Below are 25,275 nucleotides of genomic sequence, written 5' to 3' on the forward strand. Positions count from 1 at the left end.
GTCCATTCATTCCTTTTTTTCACATTTTTATTAGTTTTGTAAATTTCTATCGATATAGGGTAGTCGGTAGGGTAGTCAATAGTCGGGAAACTCGACTATTGCACACTCTCTTGTTTTCACTAAAAATGCGTTCAATTGGATGACGGCAATAAAAGTTGTTTGATTTATTTTTTATTACAGTATGAATATGTTCTATATTTGTATAATTGAGCCGCTGCTTACAAAGTAGTCTAGAAAAAATGAACATTTGATGTTATTAGTATTACAAGTGGCTAATGCTACCATTATGTATGTATTTTGGCCCGAGAAGCCGTTGCTGCTGTTAACATTCGTATTATCCTGGCTTATAAGCCACAAGATGCTGGGCTTGGGCGTTTCGAACGCCATCACTATGCGAGTAGACTAAGATCCGGAGCAGGAACTGCCAGCCAGTTTGCGATTAGTCCATTAAAGCAAATTAACTCATATTTGGGCCGAGGCCAATTGGCTAATTTTGGCTAAAAGTTAAATGGTATTAACTAAGCATTATATTTTACACCTGCAGGTATTCTTAAGGTAACTGCCAACGGGACACTCACCTGGCGCCTCTCATTGTTGCTCCTGCTGATGCGTCACCAGTCCCATGTCCTCCTGCACTTTCAAGGGCAGAGGCAGTGGTCTCTGTGGCCAAGTGCGTCGCTGGAGCAGCATTTCCGCCCTGGCCAACTGGCGCTGCAGTGCCTCGATGGTGGGATAAATGTGCTGCTCCACAAACTCCGTCACCGTGTACTCGTCGTATACCTCCCACAGCAGCTGCTGCGCCTCCCGCGCCATCGCCCGCAGCTCCTCGATCAGCATCGGCGTCCTGTCAGTCAGTTCGCGCACCCTCAGCGGCGAACTAAAGTTGTGCCGCACATTGTAGTCGGAGAGCCAGGCGCTCTGGTCGCGGGTCTGCTGCAAATAGAGTCGGATCTCGGCCAGCTTGTCAAACAGGCGCAGGGCATATTTGAAGACCAAGTGACCCGGATAGTTGCAGACAGCAAAGAGCTGACTATGATGGGCATTCGGATGCAGTTCCAGCCAGGGTCGACCCGATCGTCGACTGTCCGGCTGGAAGACGCACTGCAGCACACGCAGCAGCTCATTGTCCCGCGGATTAGTGCTGAAGTAGCCCTTGGAGACGGTCGACAGCGACGTCATCAGACTGGGAATGCCTACCGGCAGGAGTTCACAGAGCACTGCGAAATGATCGTACCGTTGCCATCCGGTCAGTGCCAGACCTCTTAAACCCTTTGAGAAGCGTCCGCCTTCCTTGGCGATCACTGCCAGCCATCGGATGTTGTTCTCAAGATGATGCTGCAGCGGCGGCACCAACAAGCTCTCACCAAAGGCTCCCTTGAAAGCCGACGCCGTCCAGGCGCTGGGAAAGACCTTGGCATAGGTATCCCACAGCTGTGGCTGAATGAAGCGGTATATGTCACTGGCGTACACCCACACCATCGGCTCCACGTAGCTGCCCACTTGCGAGTGCTGCAGCTCGCTGAGGGACATCGATCGCAACTGGTCGTCCCAGATTACCACACCCAGATGCGGCCACTGTCGGCGGATGAAGTGCGCCATGCTTACCACGTGCGAGAGGAAGAGCTCGCTGCGCAGTCTTTGGCGGCAGGTGGTGCACTCGCCCATGCGCTGCACCTCGTCACAGCCGATGTGGATATGGGTGAACCGTATTTGTGCTACGGGAACGTTGGTGGCGGGCGTCGCCTGACCCAAGCACTGTGAATGCAATTCGATCACTTGGGTGAGCATCTGCTCCAGCAGCGCCACGCTCTGTGGCTGACTGGGGCAAATCGACTGTGGACTCTCCGCCAGCTCACGCATCTGCTCGAAGCCCGAGAGTTTGAGGACGTATTCCATGTGCCCAAAGGTTTGAACGAGGGGCATTACGCTCAGCCCGTGGAGGGCAGCGCACTCGAGGAAGTCCTGCAGAAGAACATATATTAGATATATCTCTGCCTGAAGATTTCAAGACTTACCCGTAGTTCGTCCTCCTTGTAGGCATTGTGCGCCGCCAGCGGTTGAAGAACTCCGCTGTAGGGAAACATGTCCTCGTACTCTATGAGCAGACCAGTGGCTCCCAATGCCCGTAGCACGGGCAGCAGCTGCTTGAGAAAGCTTAGCTTAGGGGGAGCACCCTTCAGGTCCAGATGAACGAGACGCTCGGCGGGAGCTCTCGGACCATCCGGCCCGATGCCAGCCACCACCGGCACGCCCATCCTCTGGAGCTCATGCTCGTACTGTGTCTGTCGCTCCGCCGAACTGAGCATTCGCTCGTCCTCGGCATTGGCGTTCAGTTCCTCCATACCGGCGTTTCTCTGGCGCTGCTGCTGCTCCAGAATCTTGAGGCGCTCCTGCTCGAACAGGAAGCTCTCGGACATGGGCAGCGGCGCCTTCTTGGCCTGTGTGGGTCGCAGGAATCGCACGTTTCCCAGCCGCTGGACTGGCGATGGCGACTTCTCGACGGCGTTATCCTTGAGCCGCTCGGCTCGCAGCACCCGGTTGGCCTGCTCGATCAGCTTCTGGATGATGTGCACCTGCTGGTAACCCGTGGACTGCTGCTGCTGGCGCTCAGAACTGGAGAGTAGGGCGGCAGGAGGCTGTGCTGCGGCTGTCGTATCGATTAGAATGGCCCATGTCCAGAGGCCGAGAAGCACCAGGCCAGACACGACGAGCAGGAAGGAAAGTTTCCGGCGCCAAATAAATATCCAAAGATTTGAGTGCATCTGCAGTACGGAAAAAATATGGGTGTGTAAAGGAAGTGATATAATAATGGGAAACAGGAAGCTATACATACATTTTATATTTAATATTTATATTTATATAATAAGCTGGGGTAGGTTTATTTGAAATACAAATTATATCCTAAGATAGAAAGTAAGTAGTAGCATAGTTTTTTTCATCAGTGTGACGCTGTGGCAAGTCAGCCACTGCAATGCTGCTGAGTAAAAACTTGCATCACTTTTCATAAATATTTGAAGATCCAAGAAGTAGCCCCCGGAGTTATGCTATATAAATCCGCCCACAACCGGCGCCCCCAGCCGCACGTTACTCATACGCCACCGAAACGTTCTGAGCAGCTCATTGAGGTTGAGTTAAGGGCTGCTTCCATTGTTGTTCTTGTGCTTCCTTGTGGGTCTTGGCTGCCGCCTTTCTGTTTGCCCAACTCCGGCGGCTGTGCTCCACTGTGGTGTACAGTGGACAAAAAACTAGAATACATTTTACTTATTGTAATGACTCGCTTGTTTAGAAGTTACTTAACACGTTGTGTTTATTTCGGGTAAATTGATCAAACTGCGAAACTAAAGTGAGTAACTTGTTCCTTAATTGCATATAAACTTTAATCATTAAAAATCATTTTAATACACAGCCATAAAGTTGAAATTCGCCTGGTCTAGACCAAACAGGAAAATGGAAAGTGCTTTGCCTGGCGGTCTTAATGGCTCCTCCTGATAGTTTGATCGCATTCGTTTAAATAGGCACAACTGACAGCTTATTTAAATGAGCCTCCAGCCGAGCCATAAAGGCATCTCGCACAGGTGGATAAAAGTGCTCCATGGATGCGAGGCTGGCAAGATGGTAGCATCCTATGATGGTTCGACAGGCGATAAATGCAAGTGCTCAAGTGGAAATGTGCAGCTGTCTCGCTGGCGGAAATTGAATTGAGTTTTCACTGGGCTACCCGCCCGCCAGTGGGCCGAAAGTGGGCGCCACGTTTAGGCCACCTAGCCACTCGGATCGCAGTTCGTGGCTGGGAGCTGGCGGTTGGTGGTTGGTTCGTGGCTGCCGGCAAAGACAAACGCGAAATGGTTTCAACTCTTTGTGGACACTTGTTAGTCGGTTGAGTGAAGTGGTTTGGTTGAATCGGTGGCGTGACCACCGAAAAGGTGATCTAATGAGAAGTTTGCCATCATTGCTAATGGCGCAGACAAATGTTGACATTGCGTGGAAATGAAGTTTAGATATAAAAATATATGTAAATATTAGATGAAATCATGTGCAAAACTATAAAGATTTAGTGCCTATTACCATTCATATTTGACTACATTTACATTTGGCTAAACTGGCTAACCACATGAAATTAGTGTTTTAAGCAGCTAATCCTCATCAATTTTGAATTCGGCCAGAGCCAATCGAATGCCGATTGCTGACCCATTTGGGGCTTAATCCACACATTTTCAATACTTCGTCCTCGATTTCGCCTGACTTTCCAACGCCAGTTGTTGCCAAATTTGTACACACGAAAACATTTTCCTTGGGGGCGAACAAAACGATGGGAGGTGTCGAATGCGGAGGAAGGATGGCCTAGGAATCGTGTGGGCTTCTCCTTGGCATCTCTGTATTTTCACAACCACAACTACTTTGAATGGATGCTCTCGTTTTTCAGTCGCTTTGTTGTCTGATGTTCTTGCCAAGGATGCAAAAATAGAGAAACCAGCTATTCAAACAGAGGCGCCCCAAAAAGGGGCACGAGTATGATGTGTGTGTGCTACGTTATGAGGCAGAAAAATGCCCCTTTCCTCAGCTTGCACTTCTAATTTCATGTCCATTTGTACAATATGCAAAAATACACTATATAATTTGATTTCTCTGAGATGTTAACTATAAAAACTATTACACAAACGCCTCTAATTTAAGTCACAAATTTAACAAATTCGTTTTTAGAATAACTATAAACACGCTTTACTTTAGAAGACAAACAAATCCACTCGCGTAAGAAAACAACTAAGTCCAGTAAGTATATTACACTTTCACCAGTTCTTTCTCCCAGTGCAGACAATTCACTTTCCCTGGTCGTTACCGACAGATCCTGCCAAGAAACGGTCTCGACAGGACAATGGATCGGTGCTAATTGGCTTCGGTTCGTCAGGCAGAACTGAAAATAGTTCGATGCGACTGTTTCCCAAATTAAATGTAATTGCACCGCAAAATCGACAGGCCAATTTGCAGACAGGCAGCAATTCACGGCGTCCCTGGCCATTTCCCGACTACCAGTGACCTCCGCCTCCATCTCCTCATCCTCCTGCCCCACATCCACCCACTCAATGGCGGAGCGGTGCTAGAAATAGCAGCCATGTCCTGCGAAGTGTTCCGCACACCGCACAATTTGGCAGTTGGCCAAAAATCCAAAAAAAAAAAGTAGAAAAACACGTCTGAAAAATGAAACATGAAAAACATTTAAAGCGCCCACTGACGAACCTAAAAAGGCACTCAATTCGCTGTTTATGGTCGCATATTCATAGTTTTCGAAGAGTATATTGCAACTGGAATTATACAAGTGGGCAACAATAACTTTGTTTATTATACTTTCCAAAAAAACCAAGCACTTACCCCGAAACTCTATCTGAAATATGTAGTTTTCATACTAACTTAGTGCTATTTAAACATTGTTTGTAACACAGCTTTTGTTTAAGTAATCTCCGTAATTACTCCACTTTAATCTTAAATCTTAAATCCTGCAAATCCAGTGCAGCAGTGCACTTAAGTTAAGGCGCTGCTGCGACTTTCCATTTAGTGGCTCTCGCTTTTATTGCATTCCCTGCATTGCATTTTGAGCAGAGAATTTGCCTGCCACTGCAACACAAGTGCAAGGAGGAGGAGCAGGAAGAGGAGGAGGAGGAACAGGATGAAGGGAGCGAGAAAGCCAGGCCAAAGCTGCCTTAACTTGGCTTTAAGGATACAGTTGCCGGCCAGGCCATAGCTCACAACCAAAGACACTAGAATAACAAGATGCGTAACGGCCATACATTGGTTTGGCACTATGCAGCCACTTTTTTGGTGAAGGCCAAATTTGCTCTCTTTCCGCTCGCTTACGCTGAGAGCGTAAGAAATCTAAAAATAGAATTTGCTTGCTTGTGTGAGTAAAAACAAGAGATAAAAATATTTAAACTGTTTATTGCAAACGTCATATCTGTAGGCACGAAGTGCGGACACAAGCACTCAACAATCACTGCCTTATTAATTTTTCTCACGTCGCAAGCTGAATACCCTAATGACAAGTATTCTAATATAAAGCCATTTTCGAAATTTATTTTGTGATGTACATAGATTCGGCTATTACTATTTCTAAGCTTTATTTAAATAATAATAACGTTAAGGCAATGCAAAACAAGAATTTTTCGCATGGTGCCAATTGATAAAAAATAATATAGATTTAAAGTCAACGAACTTCTAAGGTGAAGGGCATATTTTGTCAAATTTACAATGAATTAGCATACGTGTGCACACATACAGTTGTCTGCTATCACTGTATGCGTAGAAAAGAGCTGTTCGCTGTAGCGCTCTCCGCTCTTTCTCTCTCGAACAAAAACTCAAGAGAGCCTGGAGCCACATCTAGAGCCACGGCCAAAAAATCACGTGCCAAAAAATTGTATGGCGTTACGCATCTTGTTATTCTAGTGTCTTTGTCACAACTCTGGCCACTGTAATGAAATTTACACGGTGGGAAAATATCGCCACCACTGCTTCATTCCGCTGGTCACACTTTTTCCAATAAAACACGTGCGCAAGAGATTTGGTAGAATATACAGACAGGATGCAGAACTCCTTTCTTCCACTGAACACAAGGCGTTTTCAACAGCGGGCCCAGGTGGAAACGCCGGATACGGTGACCTGGGACCGACTGGCGGAACCAGAAATACTCAAGGAGCACAACACCATCGATTATTTGGACTTCAGTCCAACCGATCCTGACAACTTTGTTGTGACCTGTTCGGTGCGCGTTCAGATCTACAACCTGGTGACCATGCTTGTGGTAAATAACCTTTCCCGATTCCAAAAGACCGCATACGGAGCCACCTTCCGGCAGGATGGTCGACTCCTGGCCGCCGGCGACGAGGAAGGCCATGTCAAGCTATTCGACACCACCAGTCGCAACATCTTGCGTTTGTTCAAGGGACACACGGCACCAGTACACCGCACCTTCTTTACGGCGGATAAGCTGCATCTAGCCAGTTTTGGAGACGACAAGTCGGTCCGTCTGTGGGACGTGGCGAACGAGAAGGTGGTGCAAACGTACGAGGACACGCACACCGACTACGTTCGTGCTGGCGCCATGCATCCGCAGGCAGGGCATATGTTCGTCTCCGGCGGCTACGATGGCAAGATCAATCTGTACGATACGAGAGCGGAAACGGCGGTGCAGCGCACCTTGGATCACGGAGCTCCTGTGGAGTCCATGTTGTTCCTTCCGAACGGTTCTATTTTCGTCAGCGCCGGCGGCAGGCAGGTGCGCGTATGGGATCTAATCAGTGGCTGCCGTCTGCTCACCATGATGTCGCAGCATCACAAAACAGTAACTTGTCTGCGACTGGGATCCGATATCAGGAGATTGCTCTCAGGCGGGCTCGATAGGCACGTGAAAATCTACGATGTGAGCACCTACAAAACAGTGAAAACGTTGACCTATCCCAATGCAGTGGTCAGCATGGCCGTCGCTAACGGGGATCAGGCAGTTGTGGCTGGGATGGTCGATGGCCTAGTCTCCATTCGTCGCATGATGGTAGACAGCAAGCCCAGTGATTTAAAAAAGATTCGTGCGGATAGCGCTCGAAAGTACTTCACGAGTAAAAAACGCACGAACAACACCCAAGAGGTTGATCACACGATCAAGGACCGCGTCAAGGGACCCGGATTGAAATACTACGATGTGCAATTGCGCATGTTTAACCACAAGAAGGCTTTGGACGACGTGATGAATGCGCAGAAGATGGGAAACCAGCCGGAGCTCGTTGTGGCTGTCATCACGGACCTTCTGCACCGTGGATCACTGGGAAAAGCCCTCACGGGTCGTCAAGAGGCAGTGTATGTCCGTTTCATCGACTTCATTTGCAACCACTTGGGCGAGACGCGATTCATTCGCCCGCTGATGATGGCCGCCAGGACGGTCATGGATGTCTTCGAGCAGCGATTGGTGGCCTACAGCCAGAAGCTGATGAAAGCCTTGCAACGATTGTCACTAGCAATGCAGGAGGAGGTGAGGCTCACCGCCGAGCTGATGCGGATGAAGGGTGCTGTGAATATGCTCATTGGGATTTCAATGGACAATAGCGAGGTAGTCCATAAGCCCACCTATGTGGAGGCAAAGACACCTATGATGCATCCCTCCGAGGCGGCGCAAAATTACGTGGTCTTAGTGGAGTGACCATAGTGACCATTTCGTATATATATATGTTAATAGTTTAAGAAATACACAATTAGCAAGACAGCCCAAAAATCGACTGTATTCTTTTTCGACTCAAAAAAAAAAAAATATCAGTCAACCATTTGAAAAGGCTTTTTGTTACAAATTTCAATTAGAATCAGATTTGCACATTTAAGTTATCCCTAGAAATTATTATTAATATCTCTGCGCATTTCCCGCTCGACATGCACGTTGAAAAGCATCTGGTTCTGCAGGTAGTAGGCATTTTCACTGGGTCCAAGTTCCGGCGAGTATCCTGATTCTACAGATCCCCGAGTATTCATTCCACGACTATCAAATTTAACGCAAGGCTTCCTTTTTTTTTTTAATACAAATAGTTCCCAGACACTTGTTTTTCTCTCAGTGCAAATCGCGTTTTAAGCAGGCTGAGCACTTGGGCTGGCAAAATATTGTGCTACCTATTGGCCTGAGGGCCATAATCGGCAATTAGGCCATTTAACGCCCTATTAACGTCCATTAGCACTCGGCCACTAATGGACAAGCGGGGGAATATCCATCTTTACCCCATTTTGAATGCCTTCTCGGCCAGACTTAAGATGCCTCGATGGGCACTCCAACTAGTTTCAGCAGCTGCAGAGTGCACCACTTCTCCACTGGAAGGGAATAAATCGAAATACGATGAATGCTCGATGGGGATTTTCCAGTCGAAATGCATTGGGTTAAATCAAGAGAAATGCCTGGATCCACGGATCCCAAAACGAATATTGTGCAATCAGCAACAAAGCCTCTATTTATAAACCAGCAGAAATGCAATGCCATAAAGCACTTTAATGCCGCCATAAGCCCTGCTATTTTGTTGCCAACAGAATGCCATGGAAAATTGGCAATCAAATGTATGCAAATATATAGCATCCGCCCACGAGGCCACCTCCTCAGTCAAATTCATAATTGGCAAGGCAAACAAACTGTGAATGAAATGAAAATGGCTAGCAAACAAAAACTGGTAAGCGAAACTTGTCGCCGTAATGAAAATATTCTAATGAACCAACCAGATTTTTTCCTCTACTCAAACTAACAAACTTGCCGTACTGATGCGAAACTTTCGCAGAGCTACGAAAATTGTCTGCATTACTGGGGTCCGGTCTTAATAAAAACGTTGTTACCTACTTCATAAGTAGATTATAACTGCAAAAGTTTACAGCGGAAAAAGCCAGTTCCGTGGCGGAAAATCGAGGTGGGAAAATCGAGGTGGAATTAGAACGAAGCGTCCGTGCAACACTCAGTTGGTCCGCTCAAAAGCGCTAAGCAGCAGAAAGCAGAAAGCAAAAAGCAAAAGCACAAGCAAAATAGCAGTAGGAGTAGCAAAAAGCAAAACTGTCACAGCAACAGCTGCTGTGCGAGTAAAAACTGAATCCATAAAAGTTTCTAATTTGAATGCCTCGACTATAAGATACCATAAAAGAAAAAAAAAAGATACCTTAGTTGCTTCTTCCTTAGTACAACATCATAAGCTAAAAGCATAGCTCATATATGTTCATACTTAAATCTCCTAAAAATATGCCCAAAATGGCTTAAAACACATCTTTTTTAATATATTATAATATAGTTTTACATATGTTTCATACTTTTGCTGCAGCCCAATACACCCCACAACTAAGGGGTGTAAAGAAATCACGGCTAGGACACGTAGCTAGTGTCCCGCCTCAAAAAAAGGTACCCTCAACGACGCCGTGTTTATAATTTGAAATGATTTTGTACTGCATTTTACTGCCAACAAAACGGGTGACAGAGCAAAGATAGCGGACGTGAAAAAGGGGTAAATTGAATGGGGAATGGGGTTTGCTAGCCAGCTGGCTATACATTCTTCCTAGATAGTCCTGCGAGATATAGAAAACATGGCCATGCAATGCAACACGATAAACCATAGATACAGTTGTGGTCAGATATTGTTTAGCCGAGTTGGATGTGCTCGAGGCATCTCAATTCAACGGACAATGTCCTTGCAACATAGAATTCAATCACAATTTACACAGCACATCCTGCATGCCACATCCTACATCCTGGCAGCCAGTCAGGCACATATGCTCCATCGATTTCAATTGCATTACGAGCTTTACTGTGATTTATGAGTTGCTCTGGCTGACAAACAAATTGAAAAGCCAAGCGAAATTAACTTGTTTCTTAATTAGCTTTTCACTTTCACTCGCCTGCATTTAGATTTTAGATTTTCGAAATACGGAAGCCAAGATGTTTGAAAACATTGTGGTTATTGATTAACAAAAATGACATCAATTAAAGGATTATCGAAACGATGTCACACACTGTGCTTTATTTATTTATGCACCAGCAAAAGTCAAGCTTAAATGTATTTAAACTGAAATTTTTAATTGCTGATCTGTCTAAACTATATCCGTATCGAAATTGCTTAAATTTAATGGCACAGTTTTCGACATTTTTTTGGCTTAACCGCATACAAGCGTGGCTAATAAAGTTTGTGCGGCTTTTGAATGGTATATAATGCGAGCACAACGCTGCGTATGCGTGATATTTATTTAGCGATAAGAATGCAGTGGCCTGGCCATGCAAACATTTTGCATCATTAATTCCAAATGTCAGCGAAATGCAAATGCAAGTCTATTTGTTTGGCTGTGTGTGTGTTTGTGTTCATTTTGCAGTTTGCAATGCTGCATGCAATGCAGGGTGAAAGCCAACTCTAGAGTCGCCATTTAATTCCCGTAAAAGCCATTAAATTCTCTTATTCAACAGGCACTAAAATGCAGTCCAGCCTGTGCCCCGCCCCGCCCCCTTCTGGATGCAACAGCCCCTCAAGTGCATCGCCCGATGATGCTGTGTGCTGACTTGTCGACTGATGACAGCAAATGACGAGCGACGACAACAAAATGTTTACTAATGCAGGCCCAAAGCACTGCCAGCTGAGTGTTGGCCCACATTTCGGCATTTCCAGCGGGCGGAGTGATGGTGGATGGATGAGCATATGGTGAGGTCCTTCTAACAAGGCAGATGCTGTGACAACGCTGAAGGAATGCTCTCCGCTGGAACGACCAGGCGGCTCATCCAGCCACTCGAACGAGTGCCACCGAGCTCTCTGATTGATGTTTATGAATTATTAAGCAACTGCACACGGGTAGCTGCTCAGCTCAGCTCCATCCGCTTTCAATTCCCGACGACGACGAGTTGATGGATGCGAAATGGAATGGTTTGGGTACTGCTGCTATTTGAGCACAGATTGTTGCAGCTCCAGATTAGAAAGCTTAAGCCCTGGGAAGAACACACATAAGTATAAGTGTAACTGATTCAGCTTTAGGACAAGCTCAAATTGAGAGCCCTTGGAAACACTTAAAATATGAAATCTTTATACGCGTCACTCGGATATAATAGGCTTTATGATATTATAGGAAGATAGGAAGAAGCTTCTTAGAACCCGTAAAGTATAAATATTATTGATCACTAACCAAGTTGATCTCTGGCCCATGTGTTCGTCCGCATAAACGTCCAGATCTTGGGAGCAATAATATCTAGATAGTTAAGATTAATCATAAAGATTCTTGTGGCGCCTACGCTGGACAGAAAGCTCAATGCCGTTACGCACAGTCTTTTGACTTATAATGTATATTCCGAAATTGGATCAGTATCCGTATGAACGCTGTGATATCAGTTACTAAAAATGCTAGAAGGTTCAGATTCAGAATACAGAATCTGTAGAATTTTAACCTTCTAGCTTTTATAGTTCCTGAGAACTCGACATTCATACGGACAGATGGACATAGCCAGATCAACTCGGCTATTGATCCTGATCAAGATTAAATATACTTAACAATTACTTAACATTAAATATACCTTTACTTAACAACAACAATAAAGATTAAATATACTTAACAACGAATCTAGTATACCCTTGTACTCTACGAATAACGGGTATAATAAAAGTTAAATATATTTCCTCATTTTATCACAAAACGACTTCAAGCCGATTAAAAATGTAAGCACAGATCCTTTAAGGACATAACCATAATTCACAGATTACATAAAATGGTTACCAGTGTCGTACCATTTCGCTTAAGTAGCACATCAATTTAAAAGTGCACAAAGTTCGCATAAAGAACGAGTTTTAAGTTTTCTCTATGCCCTTCTGCCACGCCCACGCAATGCAAACTTTTCTGAATATTCTGCATGCATGGTATTTGGGCTGACTTCTAGCCAAATGGCAACCAGAACATGTCAAACACTTCAGTTCAACTTTTGGCCCAATGTTTAGATGGCTCTGGGCATTCAGCTAAGATGAACAGAGTGTGCCAAACTGGTTGGACATTTTTGGGGCGATTGAATTTGGCAAGACTCGCCTGAATTTAATGAGACAACTTCTGGCTATACGAGTGTGTGTCCACAACCGCATCCTGTAATTTATCTAGCAGTGCAGCAGAGCACACAAGCAAACGCTAAGCCAATTAATCAAAGTCAGCCCATGGTGCAATGTCGGCCAACACGGCGTATGCGCAACTCCGGTTGAGCTGTCACCCGCACACTTCTGCTGCCACTCAAGCCGCTGCCCTTCGCCTCCACCTAGGATGTCTTAAAAATTAATTAAGCCAAGAGGGAGATTAGCTGACGGAAGTGGGCCAAAGCCAAAGCCAAAGTCAACTGTAACTCGTGCTAAGCCAAAAACCCATTTAAGTTTAGACAAACAAAGCGGATGGCACCGAGTTTCCATATTTTCCAACAGCATTTTCCTGCCTTTAGCCGCATTTGCATAATTCGGAGCGTCCGCGTGCAGCAATTAAAATATTTTCACTAATTTCATTTGGCAAGCGAGCATTACCATGGAAATTATAACAATTCAAATGTTTTAAGTGCAACGCCAAATACGCAACCCTTTTTTCGCCCCCCGAACTTTGCATAAACATTCCAACCCTTTTGCGATTTGCATGCGGTACATTTAAATGGGAATGCAAAGTGTGTGAGCATCAGAAGCGGCAACAAATAAACGTAGGATTTATTTCGTTACTGCGAAGCTGCAACACGCTGCACTCTGATTTTCATTTGCATCAAAACAAACATGGCAAATGCTTCGAGCGATTAAGTTTTAAATGGTGCAAATGGAAATGCAAACTTAATGGTCAATTTATTGCGGAATAGTGTTTAATTTAATTAATGCTCTAACTTGAGGTAGCTTCAATTTAATATGTGTATTTAATAGTTGGATGATTAACTTTAGTTTATGACTTAATTTAAAGTTCTTATTGAGACCATCTTGTTTAGATATCTGATGACAGAAAAAAGTAACAACAATCATACTTTTGCCCCCTGACTATTGTCTAGATTACTTTATATTCCTATTTGAATTGAGCTCCTTGGCTACCAAACCAAATAACGAACTTCTAATGCCAACGACAAAGTTGCAACTATGTAAATTGGAGCAGGGCTGCTCCATTGGGGGGCACGAAATGAGCCTAGGCAACTTTTGTCTGCGGTCTGCACGATTTCTGCCAACTGGTGCCAGTTCCGCTGGTGCCCATGCCTATGTCCATGTCCCTGCTCCGCATCGCAATCCCAGAACCAATTTTACACCCATTCCACTTTGCATGCGAGAAGAATGCGGCGCATTTTGCATGCCTTCCAAATGAGATTCCGCTGCGAGCTTAATGCTATTGTTGCATGTTGCACGTCGAGCGTCCTTATCCACCGTATCCACCGTATCCTGCGCATCCTGCAGCACGTCTCGCTTGTTTACACTCGCAATGTTTTCGTTTTGCCTGTCACCGTCTGCCCAAATACCCGCAGTTGCTGCCTCCTGCTGCTCATCCTCCAGCGCCGCCCTGCTGATCCACTCTGCATTTAACTCCTCCCGCAGGACATGTCCTGACTTCAATACGCACTCATGCAAATATAATCGGGGCACACGCACGGCGCTCTCCACCGTGTGGCTCCTTTGCCGTTGCCTTTGCCGAGTCCCCCTTGCTATCCGCAGGACATGTCCCCATGCGATGTCATCGGCAGAGCTCTAAATAACTTTTAAATGAAGCACAGGATGTATGCATGACCGCCAAACAACTGGCCACAGTGAGCCAACAAATAGTGGGCACACTGGGAACGCTAAATTCAAGTATTTACCGCGACTTGGATCCTCGCCAGGATGTGAAAACATATGAGTTGTTTAGGCATTTGAGTGTTTCCAAATTCTTTGATTTTCAATTCTTATGGATCATGCGATTGCTTCGTAGATTTCAAAACGTATTGTATTGAATTGAAATATTTCATTTATTGTTGTTTTACGAGTCCTGAGCTTCATTACCGAATGAAGCTGTATTTCGGTATGTCCTTCCTTTCGTGTAATCCTCTTGGACGCCACATTTACCACATTTCCTCGTCCGCAGGTTGCGATTTTTCACGCATGGATGCTTTAAGGATTCTCTGCACCGCCTCTCCCGAATCTCTTTTAGAATTCATTCGGCCTTTTTTTGGAACCCAATTCAACACAATTCCACTCCGACTCCGCGCACCTGGACATCCTGGCCATCCTGGACAGCAGGTCTCTCATGGGATGGGTTTCATTGTTTTAAACTATACACCGTCTGCAGGGAGATGTATGCGTGTTGGAAGTTTTTCCTTTAGCCCCCGATCTGCTCATGCGTTTATGAAAATTGTAAAAATATACCGGAACCTCCTCCGTTTTCCCCCATTTTCCATTTTCCCCCCACAACTTTGGACTCGCTTGGCGTTGGCCAAAGTGTGAATGTGTGAATAAATAAGTTGTGTGTGAGTGGGCCAAAGTTCCCCAGTTTGCGGTGGCTTATGAAATATTTAAATGTAATTTTGGCGCGTTAATCAAAATTAAGTTAATTAACTGTGTCTGCGGCGCCTTAATTAGGCCATATAGCGTATATGCAGATGGTAATCAAGGGATGTCCCCGATGAGAAATCTAGATAGCATAGTTATTTGTACACAAACACTTAAGATTAAAGCTGAAAGAAAATCTTCTTCATAGAATAAATGTGGCGTACTTTTAAGGGCAAAACATAAGCCTCCCTTTACTTGAGATATATAAACAATTAAAGGACTTACAAATGTCACGCATAATCCTGATTAAAGGGTTTTCGAACAAGGTATTTCGACTCTTTGCGAATATTAAAGTAATCCCATGCCGGTCATCACCACTCAGGGTATTAATATATATGTTACTTCGAGCAGCTCGTAGAGGGCGGAGATTGTAATGCAGCCGTTGGCCCGTTGCCGCTTTTCAAGGCAATTGAATTACAAGTGCAGCAACCTGAAAATACTGCCAGCACTTGTGCTGCAAGACGACAAAGGCGGAAGCAGCAGACGCGAGGGGGCAAGGAGTATGAGGCATGGCAAGGCAAGGCGGAATCGGAAACGGATACGCCTGCCACCGGAGTGCGGGGCTTCATAAATCCTGACTAGCAACGACCACAGCACCCGACAATCCGCATACACCGCATCCCTTCACGTGGCCCGATCCACTGAAATATGCTTGCGTCAGTGCGATGCCAAAATCCGGCTGCAGCTGCTCCACCAAAACGATACAAGGCGGCACGAGTGAAGGTCCAACGGAAAGTAGGTACTTATCCCCATACACAAATTATTCGCTCTCAAGCGCTTAATCCGCAAAAAATACTATAGTCGGACTGCTCAAAGGGGATTTTCCTGGCAGTCCCACTTAATTTAATAATAATAAAGAGGATCGAGGAACGAGTGAATCCTTCGTTGTATTTTTGGAAAAAACTTTGAACTGTCTTTTTCTAGCTTTTATAAAATACAACTAAAAATGGGCAAAACTTCAAGGTACTCTTTAAGGAAGTTCTACTGTAAGTTACGAACAAAAAAGGACTCGCACCATCATCAGTTTGCCATTCCATTCATCGGTTTTCTACCTTTCTCTGCTGCAATTGTTCCACGTGTGTCTCTGTGTGCGTTAATCAATGTTCAGAAAGCGCATTAAATTGCCAAGCAATTAGTTAGGGGAGAATAAAAATAACAAGTTAATGCCATTAATTAAAGCTTAATTCAATTACACAGAGTTATGAGTCACTTGGATTATCGCACAGCACATTAAACGTAAATTAATACAGATTTGTGGTCCCAACGGGGGAGCAACTTTTCCACTAATGGCGACAGCTGCAGATGCTGCACATGCTGCATGCTTCAGTCCTTGGAAGCAATGCAACTCAGTATTGCCGATTCGAAATGTTTCTAATTGAATGGCCCATCGAATGGGTGTGCACTTTGGGGGACTGGGGGCCAGAATTCGCCAACAGTGCACAAAACTAATGTTTGTTTGCGAAAGTCAACAGGAGTTTGGAAGCCCTAGCCACAAAACACACCGACATCAGCAAAAAAAAAAGAAATTTGATTTCGATTCGAATTTAGAGTGAACGGGTGAGAAATGCGACCCTTGGGAAATGTCGCCCTCGATTTTGACAGAATTAGTAATGCAAAGGGATTACCGGGCAAGCGATTTGCCCAATAAAATGTGTCAAATAATAGTTGACAAAATGGTGAATCGGTCGGTAGCTGCAAAAGCGACATTATTCATTTGGTAAACGATTGCCCTCTGGGGTGTCTCTTGAAAAATAAAAAGAAAAAAGGGGTGCAATCAAATGTTCCATTTGAATGCCCAACAGACCCGACACTTGAAAACTGGCAGCCTAAAGGACCAAATGCAAAATAGGCGAAACTCTTTAACTATAAAAAAAACTTTAATGGTTTAAAGTGCCTTGTGAGGGGGGGCACCATTAAAATTCGGTCATCACGTGCTCGTTTTGTAAGCGCAAAGAAAAAGTACGTTCCATTGTTTCATTCAACCATTTTCGAACTTAACTGTTAAAGCCGTTTAATCCGCTTTCCTCTCGAGTGCCAGTCAATCAACAGTCCATTTGCTCCAACTGCATGGCGTGGGAATCGCGCGAATTGCAGCACTTTGAACAGCAGAAAACCGCAGCACACGTAGCGCAACCGCGAGCAGTTGCAGTTGCACTAAACCTCAGCACTGTTTATGCCTCGGATATGTCTTCAATATTGCTTCGCTTGGGGGTTTCCATTTGGCGGCAAGCGAAGGTTCTTGCGCACTGAATGCGTTTTGAACAAACACTGTTATTTTGCGAGCCCCAAACATAAACAAACGGGCGTCTGGTCACACTGCCGCTGTTAACCTAACAGCACTGCAGTTGCGGACCAACAACAATGTAAATGCATATACATGGAAATTCGCCGGCTTTTGTAAGTCCCCGCCCAGCAGTTTAGGCAAAGACCGCAGTCTATAATGCAAGCAAGCAACTTACCCATTGGCAACTGAGGTAATCGCGAACTCTTTATCATCAAGGCGTACTATTTTAACACGAAAGATATATTTTATTCGCGAACTTCTGTGCGCTCCTTGGTGAATTGCCAACTACGCTGCCAGACACCCTTAGGCGATCGTGGCAACGCCAAATGAGCTTTTTTCAGCAGGCTGGCAGCCCTGTCATAATTAATCGATTTTCTTAAAACCTTAATAGTATTTAGCTTATTTAAACACATTCTCCCAGCTCTTTTATATAAATATTACTGATTGACTTTTAAAACACCTAAACAATTAATAATCATTTATTAAAAGCACTGCAAATGGCGTGCTTTTAGTAAATTTTAGTGCGTTTCTCAGCTCGCAGCGGATTATTTAAATGCTCGGTAAACGGTCACACTCGAACGAGACGAAGACGACGACGACGCAACTTGTAGCAGTAAAAATATTTATACGATTTTGCCGTGTTTAAACGATTTAACCAAACTAATAGTTATTTGCAATTAAAGTGAAAATGTGAACGTTGTGTTTGCTTTCGAAATGACATCAATTTAAAATGCATTTCAACGCAATAGCTCTCTGTGAAAATTTCGTACAGGCAAAAAAGAGCCGATTTTTAGTGGAAGAAGAAGCAGCAGCAGCAGCCGAACAGGCAGTAAAAGCAATCGTCGAATACACGGACAAAGCGCACGGCGAATGAAAGGCGTGTGAAGAGAAAACTTGCAAAAATTACAGCAGCAGCAACAACACAGCGGCGGCAGGCAAAAAAGTGTGTTTAGAAAAGAAATTAAAAACACACGAACATATACATACACACATCCATGCAAAACGAATAAACATACACACACACACAGGCGCATAAATACAAGAGAATTGGTGCAAAAAGCTAATAATAAAAAAACGAAGTAAAATAGCGCGCGGTTTAATAATAAATAATTATATGTATGCGCGAAAAACATGTGAAGAGCCGGGGAGCCGCTAATACAAATACGAATACGAAAAATCAATGATTGTAATAAAATTCCGTATTCTCGCTATCGTTCCTCCCTCTCGACCTGCCGCTCTCGCACTCGCTCCCGCTCTCTCTGCCTCTCTTCTACTCTCTTTCGCGAGCGCAGCAGCAGCAGCCTCTCGAATTGTGTGTTTGTGTTTCTTGTTGATTTTGTGATAAAATTGCAATCAGCAGCACACGACACTCGCCAAAATAATAGTATTCAAAGTATTAGGGCGTTCACAAAACGACAGATAGCCAAAGCCAACAGTAAACAACAAAGGTGCGTATGCAACAGCAGCAACAATATCAACAAACGGCCATCTGTGAAGCTGTTCGTTCGAGTGTGCGTGCGTGTGGTGTGTGCGAGAGTGTGTGGCAAAAAGTAGAACGTGCGAGAGAAAACCCGCGTACCCAATTTGATGACGTCTTCAACTAGACAACAATAATGCAGCAATATCGGCACTAATGTAGATTTTACTCATATTTTTTGTTATTGTTGTACATGCCGACAGCGACGCCAGCAGAGCTAGCAGGCAGCGGCAGCAAAAGAGAGGGAGAGATGGACCGGTATTTTTTGTAGCAGCCACACTGCAAGTTTAGGTACTCAGCCCTTGAGCTTCGTCGTTGATCACAGGTTTGGGCACTCGAATAGTTTCGCCACCTGGTTTCATAATAGATTCCGATAACACCTTCTGTTTTAAATGATAACAGCTGACAGCCCATAGTTTTCGCTCTCTGTGTACATTCGCTAGTTTGAGTTGAGTTCGCCTTCGACCGCATTCAAATCGGTCGTACAGTTTTCCCAGCCATTGGATATATAGCCGATAGTGCCTAGTAACTGATGCACCTGTCCGCAGAGCCAATTGACCTTATCGCCACGCGCCATGTCTCTCCGGGCTGTCACTCAACCAAATCAACCACCCACCCAACCCCACTGGTACCCGCTCGCTCCCGCACAGTGCCACCAATATTTTGGGGGCCCCGTTTCGTAGTCTCCGGAGACGAGTTCTGATTTGAATGTCTGTTTGACTGACAGGCGGACTATGCTGCCTGCTGGCCTTTAGGCTTTTAGGTAGCAACCTACCTGTGTACAATGTGTACTAAGCCGAGAGGCCAAGAGCATCACTGTCTGTTCCCCACTCACCTGAGTGGAACGAGGGAGGAGGGAATCCACCAAAGTGGATTCTAAAAGTACTCCACCAAATAGAAATAAAGTTGTTACCTTTAATACAGCTTTAACAAACTCTTGGTCAGCGAAAGCGATCACATGAAGTACTTAAATCTCTGTTAGTCTAATTTTTGTTTACAAATACCCAGTCAAAAGTTGTAAACGATTGATGTTTCAAATCTGCATGGTTATTAAAATAGTTTGTGACAATGTCGTTGGCCCCTTAATAATTGCAGTTGATAGATATATTTATAATTAAAATAAACCAAACTAATCTATTTATTTAATCACAGTAAAAGCGAGAACCTCTTAATTTCAAATTTAATTGACGATTCATGGTGTTTAAAGAAAAATAGAGAAGAATAGAATTACGTCATTAAATAGAGATTATTAAAGGGTTAAATTGAAAATAAAACTTTCGCCAGTTGTTTAATCTTTATTTTATTTAGTACTCTTTTTAACAAAATATTCAAGGTGGTACAAAAGTTTTGACGGTTAGTGTGGCACTTGTGCCGTTTTGTCGACAATGCGCGCGCTCCCTCTCTCGCACTCACGCAAGTACGGTCGCACACACTGACACAAATACACGAACACACCGCACTTCACACAGACTCACGAAAATTTGCAACACACACACGAACTGTCGCTCGCTCTCACTCATGCTCTCTTTTTCTCTCTCTCCCTCTGCTCTTCTTTTTCTGTTTTTAGTGGTTGTGCAAGAAGAAGCAGCAACAATCAGGCAAAAAAATACCTGAAAAAAATAAACGGTAAAACGAAGAAGTGGCGACACACACGCACACACGTACGGCGAGAGCGCGCTAAAAAGTTTATTAAGTAAAATCGGAAAAGTAAAGACCACAGTGCGTTTCATTCTCCATTCGCAAAAATATATATTTTATTAAAAATGGTGGAAGTAATAGAGCGGCGGAGAACGGCTGCGTGAGCCAAAGCGCGGCCAATTAAAAAACAACAACAGCACAGCAGCAGCCGCTAAAGGGAAGAAGAAGAAGACGTCGACGACGAAGAAGCTGAAGCTGAAACAACCGAAGAGGAGGCAGCAAGACAGCAAGAGCCTCGAAAAGTACATAAAAAAAAGTATAAAAATTTAAATACGCTCGAAGTCGGTAGACAAAAAGCGAACTAGCGACGAAAGAGAGGCGAGAAAACCCAAACTCCGAGTTCAGAAAACCACCTTACCCAGCGCAACAATAGCAACAACAACAACATCATCATCAACAGCAGCAACAAAACGCAACTACAGCCAACAACCAACATCACACACACAAAATGTACGGCAAATCAAAGACATCGGCGGTTCCATCGGACGCCCAGGCCCGCGAAAAGTTGGCCCTGTACGTGTACGAGTATCTGCTGCACGTTGGCGCCCAGAAGGCGGCACAGACATTCCTCTCGGAGATCCGATGGGAGAAGAACATAACGCTGGGCGAGCCGCCGGGATTCCTGCACACCTGGTGGTGCGTCTTCTGGGACCTGTACTGTGCGGCGCCAGAGCGCCGGGATCAGTGCGATCACAGTTCGGAGGCCAAGGCCTTCCACGACTACGGCTTTGTTAGCTCCGGCTACGGAGTGAATGGAATTGGTCCGGGTGGACCCCACAATGCTGGCGGACCAGCGCCCAGTCCCCTGGGACAGATGCCACCCGGCGGCGATGGCGGTCCAATGGGTCCCGGCGGACCGATGGGGCCGAATTTCTTCCCGAACTCAACGATGCGGCCGTCGCCGCCGACGCACGCCTCCAGTCCGCAGCCGCCGCCGTCGCAAATGATGCCAGGTCAGCCGCCGTTCATGGGCGGACCCCGATACCCGGGCGGACCACGGCCCGGCGTGCGTATGCAGGGCATGGGCAATGAATTCAATGGACCCCCCGGCCAGCCCATGATGCCCAACAGCATGGATCCGACACGGCCAGGCGGAGGAATGGGACCGATGAATCCGCGCATGAATCCGCCACGCGGTCCTGGCGGCATGGGACCGATGGGCTACGGTGGACCAGGAGGAATGCGCGGCCCGGCACCGGGACCTGGCGGAATGCCGCCCATGGGCATGGGCGGAGCGGGCGGAAGACCGCCGCAATGGCAGCCAAACGCCTCGGCGCCACTAAATGCATACTCGTCATCATCGCCAGGAAACTATGGACCCGGATCGAATGGACCGCCGGGACCGGGAACGCCCATAATGCCGTCGCCGCAGGATAACACGCAAGGCGGACCAGTGGGCGGACCCGGCGACAGCATGTACGCCCTGATGAAACCCGAGTTCCCGATGGGTGGAGGGCCGGATGGCGGTGGTGGCGGAGGAGGTCCCGGCGGAATGGGACCGATGGGCGGCGGGCCAAATTCAATGGGCCCCGTACTTAATGGCGGCGGCGGTCCGGACGGATCCGGTTTGGATGGCATGAAAAACTCGCCGGCCAACGGAGGACCTGGGACGCCGCGCGAAGACTCTGGCAGCGGCATGGGTGACTACAATCTGGGCGGATTCGGCGGACCCGGCGAGAACGATCAAACGGAATCGGCCGCCATTCTGAAGATCAAGGAGAGCATGCACGAGGAGGCCAAGCGGTTCGAGAAAGACACAGATCATCCGGACTACTTTATGCCATAACAACATCACCAGCAACAGCAGCAGCAGCAGCATCAGCAGCATCTCAACACGGTGGCAGCCGCTGTGGCAGCTGTGGTGGCGGCTGCGGCGTCCAACGGATCGGCGGCGGGCAGCTCCTCGGCCGCTTCCATTGCGGCTGCTGCTCTTGGGGCCGCCGCCTCCAATCTGCTCAGCAATGGCAACAACAATTTCTGAAGGCGATGACCACACGCAACACCACAACACGCAGCAAATAAGAACGCGGTAGTAGAAATCCTTGATACATAAGCATAAAGTAATTAACATTTAACGCATGTATGAGAAATAGAAAAAGCGAAGCAAAAAAAAAAAAGAATAAGCGAAAAAGCAAAGCCCTTAAATATAATAGACTAAAGCAGCAAATGTAAAATTGTGAAAGGATCAAACGGTCCACTGCCACTGTCAATCGTCCTTAGTCCTGGATTTCGCGCTGTAGATTTTAGGTTAGTTCGTTTCGTTCTTGTATTCTATGTTTAACTTTAATTTTCGATCGAAAATTTTAACTCGTAATGAAATGGCAGTGGAACTCAGGAGAAGGCCGCAGCTGGGCAGTGGCCAGTGGTCAGAATGGACGTGTTTTCCGGCAAAACTTGAGATAATACTGCAAAGTAATGAAAACAAAACCAAGCAACAAAAACAGTAATCGTAATGAACAAACAAATGCGGTCGAACATCAGTAAGTCGAACTAGATCTACGAATATAGTTCGCCTTGCGGAGGTTCGTCTGTGTGCTTAAAGTAATGTATGCAACAAGTTTAGTGAGCCTTGTGTTTAGTTTAGTTGTTGCAAGCACTCACCTGACTGCAAACTCCCAAGATCCCAATTATAACCATTCGATTCACTTGCTCATGTAGAAATCAGCCGATACAACAGACCACATAATCGCAGATCAATTGTTTTCCTTTTTTTGTCGTAGCAAGGCAGCAAAACGAAAGCAAGCATATGAATGGTATAATTATAATGATATGCATAATACCTAGTTGAGTATATAGTTAGCATTATTGGACTTGTATATGGAGATAGTCTGTAACCACCCACACTCATTCACGTGCACTCATCTTGAACTGCGCTCCATTTAGTGGGGCAATGTCTAGATCTTTTGGCTTGGCCCAAAATTTTATACGTTTTCGATTCTCAATTCTAATTCTAATTGTACAAATTGTAAACGCTTCTATTCAGTTTGCCGTCTGTTTGTTTGGTTTGTTTCGTTGTCGATTGTTCAAAAACGTATTTGTTGTATTGTTTTGTGTCTTTATGTCTCACCCATTTGTGTCGTGTATATGCGTTCGTATGTATTTATATATTTTAACCAAACAACTAAAATGAAAATCGTTATTTAAGTTCCTTCCAACGGCGAGCAATACCATTTGTATGGCATGAGCATTGAGATACAATGCGATATGCGCGATTTTCCTCACTTTGGAGAGCGGCGGCAGTTTGCACTCGTTTCGATTTCCTCACCACGGGCATTGTGTGTGCATTAGGGCGGCGAATGAAAATTATATGGAAAGCTATAGCTATATGTAAACATTATATATAGACAGACGATACAGATGTAGCCTATTGTATGCACTAATTTATTGCAAAATAGCTACGCGCATAACTATAAGATTTAGCTGTTTAATATGCATATAAAAGTATATATTTCGTAAAGCGAAAAGCAGCGCAGATGCAGCAACCAATTGTAGAAAACATAACCTAATGAAAAGTTTACTTCAAATATCACATTTAACTTGAATGCTGTACAAACAAAAGTCTTAAAGTGCATAAAATATATATATATATATATATATATATATATATAAATAAATAAATCTAGTATATACACATTGTATATGTCTGTGCTAGCATCCTTTTTAGCGATACAGCAGCACACTTAGCATTCATAGAGAAACCAACCAACCAACCCGATCCCGAACCCATATAGTAGCATTAGAAACGAAGCTAATCTATAAGCCCAGCAACATAAACAAATCAAAAGGAATATATACACGGAGAAACTAATTTCTTTGGAGCAAACACACACACACACACACCACAAACTACACACTCACACACACACAAATCAATTGATAAATTAATTAAACAAGAAAAATGTAAAAGTCTATTTTAAATATTGTATATGTTTAATGTGTCGGAATTTATAATACGATCGAGAGCGGAGTGAAGAAATTTATAGTATGTGCTGCATGAATTATATCTAAATTATAGTATGGAATGCAAGCGAAAAACTTAAATAGTGACTAAGTTAAATTTATTTACTAACGCTTTGGGTTTGAGCGTTTCAATTGCTGGATCTATATAAACCACAAACAAACAAAAAATTATATAAGTGTAATGGAGCGGAGATAAGTAAACAAAAGGTATAAGTCGCCCCAACCACAAATAATAAAAACAAAACAAAAAAATGGCAAAAAGTAACACGGAAAAATCGAGAAAAAATATGAAGGGAATACAAAACAAAAAACCGATTGAATATGGAATATGTTTAAATAAGTATTTTAGTGTTAATTATACAATTTACAAGTACACAACACAAACAAAACAACAACAATATAATATAAAAATGAAATAAAGTTTTAAAACAATATTTGTAAAAAGTAAAAGAAAAGAAGCGTTTTGGGTTACAAAATGGAATCTTTAAACGAAGATTTTAAAGTTAGAGCTCTTTATTTTAATAATTGTATCTATAAGATACTCTTTTTTAATTAGAAGATATGTAGGTGATCTTAGTGATCACAACTATTTTTCGAGGAATAGTGACAGTTGAGCATTGATTTAGCCACAACATCCACTTGGTCATCCATAATGGCCTGCTATTTGCAATCACAACACCACCAGTTGGAGCCAATCCTGCTGATTGCATACATCATCAAAGAGATTTCAGTTCCCGCTGGCGGTAATTGAACAATTTTGCAGAAACGCGTGTGGCCGGCTGGCTGGCTATCTGCCTATCTGGCTGGGCTCTGGCTGAGAC

At 44.7% G+C, this 25,275-nt stretch overlaps 3 protein-coding genes across 5 annotated transcripts; 2 read left to right on the forward strand and 1 right to left on the reverse strand.

The window, feature by feature from the left end:
* Positions 1-135: 135 nt before the first annotated feature.
* On the reverse strand, positions 136-17,619 carry LOC6616645 (hexosaminidase D). Of its 3 annotated transcripts, none has more exons than XM_032723286.1 (4): positions 17,495-17,619; positions 2,016-2,762; positions 579-1,962; positions 136-497 (listed from the first exon to the last, which is right to left on the reverse strand). In XM_032723286.1, exons 2-3 carry the CDS (start codon positions 2,760-2,762, stop codon positions 589-591), a joined length of 2,121 nt encoding a protein of 706 aa, XP_032579177.1. In that variant the 5' UTR covers positions 17,495-17,619; the 3' UTR covers positions 136-497; positions 579-588. The 3 variants fall into 3 exon arrangements, with proteins under 3 accessions (XP_032579177.1, XP_032579178.1, XP_002041002.1); XM_032723287.1 differs by lacking the exon at positions 17,495-17,619 and adding an exon at positions 17,035-17,258; XM_002040966.2 differs by lacking the exon at positions 17,495-17,619 and adding an exon at positions 4,784-4,879.
* On the forward strand, positions 6,536-8,215 carry LOC6616646 (U3 small nucleolar RNA-associated protein 15 homolog). Its single transcript, XM_002040967.2, has one exon. The coding sequence runs from the start codon at positions 6,572-6,574 to the stop codon at positions 8,177-8,179; it is 1,608 nt and encodes a 535-aa protein (XP_002041003.1). The 5' UTR covers positions 6,536-6,571; the 3' UTR covers positions 8,180-8,215.
* A 263-nt stretch (positions 17,620-17,882) lies between the features above and the next one.
* LOC6616647 (single-stranded DNA-binding protein 2) lies at positions 17,883-24,817 on the forward strand. The gene is made up of 2 exons (XM_032723288.1): positions 17,883-18,767; positions 20,364-24,817. Exon 2 carries the CDS (start codon positions 20,943-20,945, stop codon positions 22,278-22,280), a length of 1,338 nt encoding a protein of 445 aa, XP_032579179.1. The 5' UTR covers positions 17,883-18,767; positions 20,364-20,942; the 3' UTR covers positions 22,281-24,817.
* The last annotated feature ends 458 nt before the right edge of the window (positions 24,818-25,275 follow it).

Source organism: Drosophila sechellia, chromosome 3R, assembly GCF_004382195.2.
Source record: "Drosophila sechellia strain sech25 chromosome 3R, ASM438219v1, whole genome shotgun sequence".
Lineage (NCBI taxonomy): Eukaryota > Metazoa > Arthropoda > Insecta > Diptera > Drosophilidae > Drosophila > Drosophila sechellia.

Coding starts and splice junctions, on each gene's coding strand:
- LOC6616646 (XM_002040967.2), top strand. CDS start 6,572: ATGCAGAACTCCTTTCTTCCACTGAACACAAGGCGTTTTCAACAGCGG.
- LOC6616645 (XM_032723286.1), bottom strand. CDS start 2,762: ATGCACTCAAATCTTTGGATATTTATTTGGCGCCGGAAACTTTCCTTC. Junction 1,963..2,015: donor ACAAGGAGGACGAACTACGG/GTAAGTCTTGAA, acceptor GTTCTTCTGCAG/GACTTCCTCGAGTGCGCTGC.
- LOC6616647 (XM_032723288.1), top strand. CDS start 20,943: ATGTACGGCAAATCAAAGACATCGGCGGTTCCATCGGACGCCCAGGCC.